Genomic DNA, 4,944 nt, shown 5'->3' with positions numbered 1-4,944 from the left:
ATAACGCGGCTTACTATTAAGTCTTTCTCTATTACTTTCTTTCCCTCTCTCTATCTCTCTCCATCTGTCTCTCTAACTTTTCTTTTCTCTCTCTCTCTAACTTTTCTTTTCTCTCTCTCTCTCTCTGCATTTATTACTCTATTGTTTCCCTCATGCACTTGTCTTCACTTTGTTTCTCCTCTCTTCCTTCTCTCTCTTTTTTTCTTTCACTCTCTCCCCTTTCCTTTTCTCTATCTTTCACTCTCCCTCCTCCATTTTCTTTCTCTCTCTCTCTCTCACTTTCCCTCCTACTCTCTCTCACTCACTCTCTCTCTCTCTCCCTCTCTCTCTCCGTTTATTACACTCTTCATTGCGCTTCACACGCCTTGTTTCCCTTTCCTCCGCCCGCTCGTCTCCTCTCTCTCTCTCTCTCTCTCTCTCTCTTTCTCTCTTTCTCTCTCTCTCTCTTTCTCCTCTCCCTCCCTCTCTTTGTCCTTCTTTCTCCTCTCTCCTTTCTCCCTTCCTCTCTCTTTCTCCATCTCTGCTTCTCTCTCGATAACCTCATTATTCTCTTTATCATCATCATCTCCCCTTAAAAGCCTCATTCTTTCCCTCGCTCTTTTTTCCCCACATATACTCACACACTCTCACATATATCTAAGCCCACACCCTACACACACACACACACACATCCCCCCCAACACACAAATCTTATTCCCCCCTTTCCCCTCGCTCATTTGTCTTCTTTTTCTTTCTATTTCTCTTTTCTCTTCTTCTCTCACACACATATCCCACAAAACAGACAATATTTAAATAATATATGATAATGATATGCACGAGTGTATGTTTTTCTCTGTCTGTCTGTATGCGCCTGTATATTTGAATGTACACAACTTACCTGTGGTGTATACCATTGTCCGATAGCGCATTGGCACCACATAGGTTGACATAAAAGAGGCCGCTGCGGCACACAGGCCGAAAGACGTCATTAAATATCCAAGCGCGTCGACTCCAAGAAAACAAGACATGAAGGCCTACAATAGAGACAGAAGACATACATAACATTATTGTTGATAATGAGGTTGTTGTTTAGACAGAGCGTTCCAGACATGACCAACCTATATTATTTGCAGTTAATACCCAGAACTAGATAATACATAGTGCTTTTTTTTCTTTCTTTTCTTTTTTTTTTCTGTTTCTTGTTTCTTTTTTGAAGATAGTAAAATGACGATGGGATTTGGATGAAAATTTAGGTGCTTTGTCTAGCAAGTCAAGTGACCAAATTCACATGTCTCCATGTGTGTGTGTGTGTGTACACGTGCGCGCGCATACACATATACACTTATGAAGTTTTCCCGTCCTCATATATATATATATATATGCGTATGTGTCTGTGGAGGGATATATATATGTGTGTACATACACACACACTGTATGTATGTATTTATGCAAGTATGTATTTTGACTGTAGTGTCCCATATGTTGTTTTCTAAAGACGTTTGAATAATTTGCGAAACAGATTCGACTGCTATTTCGACTGCTATTTCTAGCAAGATGGACTAACACATTAACACTCTCTCATTGGCTTGTGTAAAGGTTTCCATCACCCGTGACCACTATATCTGATTGAACATGCATTTCTGACATTTTGCTTATACGCTAATTCAATAGACAGTATCTAATGAATCAATTATTAATTAGTTAAATACCATTTTGTATCACATGTTTATATAATTAGTTTCTTTTGTTGGGATTGGGGTGTTTTTCCATCAAATGTATTGCCTAGTCACGTGATATCGCATGTTGCTAAAATTATAATGTCAGAAAGTGTCATGAATTAAATATTAATAATATAAAATGATGAATTCATGACGCCCAATATTTCTTCTTTGTCATGTTAGATGAGGCGAAGGCATAGCCGTGTCCGTAACGTAACGTAGGATGTGTAAACTATCCAGGGAGGTTATTGTATATATAAATAAAAATTAGCTAAGAGAGGCAACTGCATGACCAGTAGCTTGTATTTGAACAACATAGACAAATACAGGTATATTAAATATCATACAACATAAATTTTTGCCTCAATAAAACTATATTCACCTCTAGAGGATGTATCATAACTATATGATAATTAGATCAACTTGATTTGAGAAGGGGAGATAATCTTAAGATTCAATATTTGTCCAAAACTGACATACCTTTAAGGAAATGGACAGTCAGGGAGATATGTTTCTAACTCAATAGCCATTATCAGCAAGAGAGTTGATCGCCCTTGACTCAGTAGCCAAAGGACTTAGACTTATACAAAAAAAAATTAGAGCTTTGGTAATATGCATAATTTTAACAAAAATGAGGTAAAAGAAATAACTCAGGGTGACCAGTGGCATGTATTTGAATAACATAGACAAATACAGTTATATGAAATACCATACGACAAAAATTCTCGATTTATTAAAACTATATCCGCCCTTAACGTGTATATCCTATTTATAAAATAGCAATTAAGGTCAGCTCCACTTGAGAAGGGGAGATAACCGCAAGATTCAAGAATTCTCCAAAGTTGAGATGCCATTAAGGAAAAGGACAGGTTTAGAATATTAGATAGTCAGAAATATGTATTATACAGAAAGCCTGACTAGTCCCCATTGTGTCGGTACAGAATGAGAGCAAATTTAGCTAAATTCCGTATATTATTCATAGTTTAATCCCTATATAAGTTCTGACCATGCAGACCTATGGCAAAATACGTTCCGACCGTGGCCATTCTGTTTTCTTTTCAACCAATTACATTATTCAATGTGTCTTTCGCTTCTTTCCTTTTTATTTGTTTTTTTTAACGCTTGAGGGTGATTTAAGGGTAATTTCATTGTTATTTCTAATATAGGCGCTTGCGTGACTGTGTGGTTAGGAAACTTGCTTTGCAGCCACATGGTTTCAGTCTCACTGTCCGACACCTTGAGCAAGTATCTTCGACTGTAGCACCGAGCCGACCAATGTTTTGTGAGTGAAAGTCTTTGACGGAAACTGAACCATGTTTCTTATATATATATATATATATGTGTGTGTGTGTGTGTGTGTGTGTGTGTGTGTGTGTGTGTGTATACGTATGAGTGAAATTGTTAGAGGAAAACTGAACCATGTCTCATATATATGTGTGTGTGTATGTATGTCTGTGAGTGTGTGTGAGTGTGTGTGTGTGTGTGAGTGTATGTGTGTGTGTATAAATGTGAGTGAAATTGTTAGACAGAAACTGAACTATGTTTCGTGTGTGTGTGTGTGTGTGTCTGTCTGTCTGTCTGTGTATGTGTGTGTGTGTATGTGCGTGTGTGTGTGTGTATGTGTGTGTGTATACTTATGTAGACATATGAGTGAAGTTGTTAGACGGAAACTGAACCGTGTCTCATATATATATGCGTGTGTGTGTGTGTGTGTGTGTATGTTTTTTGTGAGTGTGTGTATGTGTGTGTGTGTGTGCGTGTGTGTGTGTGCGTGTGTGTGTGTTCGTGTGTGCTTGTATGTGTGTAATTCTTTCTACTACATGCACAAAGCCTGAAATTTTAGGGGAGGAACCTGGTCAATTACATCAATTTCAATGTTCGACTTGTATTTTATTCTGTCAACCCCGAATGGATAAAAGACAAAGTTGACCCCTGAAGAATTTGAACCCACAACGTAGCATTTCGCCCGGCGTGCTAACGATCCTGTCAGATCGTTGCCTTTGGTGTCTATATATATGTGTAATTGTGTAAATTCGTCAATATACATCAGCGAAGAATGTACACATTGGCAAGAAAGCCACGACGCTAGTGCTTTACGAACAAAGACCTTGCAATATTTGTTCTCCGACGAGCTACAGATACTCCCTTCCGTTAGAAATGGAGTAAACCAGTGACAGCCTTGTTATGAACCTGTAATCAACGATCACCCATCAGAATTAATAAAAGAAAAATTACATCGTGGTCTTAGCGTACTCTGAACGTATCCTTCGCCTTACAGCACTCGCCACGTATTTATAAACAAATATATTGATTGCTTACTGTGGTGGAAAGACTACATATTTTGTAAGAGAGATAATATAGTTGATTAAACCGACCATCGAACGTATATATGTGTTTGTTTGTTTATTCATATGCGTGCGCTAAACAGAATATATGTGTGCGCATATGAATATGTTTGCGTCTGTATGTTTGAGTGTGAATGTATATCGACTTGTGAGTGTGTTTGTGCGTATGCAGCTGTTTGTGATTAGTGGAGTATCGAATATGAGCGCGGGTGAATATACGTAAAAGCCTGTATCTTTGTGCGTGTGTGTGTATGAATCTGTTTGTGTTTGTGTGTATGTGTGCGTGTAAATGAATATACTTTTGTATGACTGCGTGTTAAGTTGGGAGAATATTTATATCACCAGTTTTATACAGAACTTACTTGCTGTTGAGATTGCTAGATATTACAGCTACGCATGAAAATCTACGAAACCATCGGTATAAGAGAGATACCATCTACACACAGCTCACTTTCACCATTAACACGTACATACATGTGCACATTGAAATAAACACAGTTCCGTGTGCATACGCAGAGACATATACACATACCCACACACGCGTTTACACGTGTGTATGTGTGTGTGTATGTGTGGGGGGGGGAGACAGAGAGAAAGATGCGTGACCAAGTGCTTAGGATGTTGTAATCACGATCGCCAGATCGTGGATTCGCTTCCCGAACAGGGCAGTGTGTTTTGTTCTTGGGCAAAATATTTCATTTCGACGTCTGACGTGGAGCACACTTGTGCGCCTTAACAGGCAAATACAATTTAGCGAAGAGGTTGAGCTTATACACAGTACAGACATTTGATCACTATAAATAAATCGTCTGTGTGGCTGTTCAGCAATACATTGCGAAATCATCCGTCATTTAACGACGGATGAGTTCATACATACATACATACATACATACATATCTATA

The 4,944-nt window shown here is 38.4% G+C and overlaps 1 protein-coding gene across 1 annotated transcript in view; it reads right to left on the bottom strand.

The window, feature by feature from the left end:
* Positions 1–4,944, bottom strand: part of LOC106876344 (UNC93-like protein) — a 62,236-nt gene that overhangs the window by 5,494 nt on the left and 51,798 nt on the right. Inside the window, exon 4 of the mRNA XM_014924845.2 lies at positions 878–1,013. Within this exon, the coding sequence (XP_014780331.1) occupies positions 878–1,013 (136 nt within the window). The remainder of the gene's footprint in view (positions 1–877; positions 1,014–4,944) is intronic.

Source organism: Octopus bimaculoides, chromosome 6 (assembly GCF_001194135.2).
Source record: "Octopus bimaculoides isolate UCB-OBI-ISO-001 chromosome 6, ASM119413v2, whole genome shotgun sequence".
Taxonomy (NCBI): Eukaryota; Metazoa; Mollusca; class Cephalopoda; order Octopoda; family Octopodidae; genus Octopus; species Octopus bimaculoides.
Note: the sequence above shows the minus strand (reverse complement) of the source record. Positions and strands in the feature narration are given on the sequence as shown.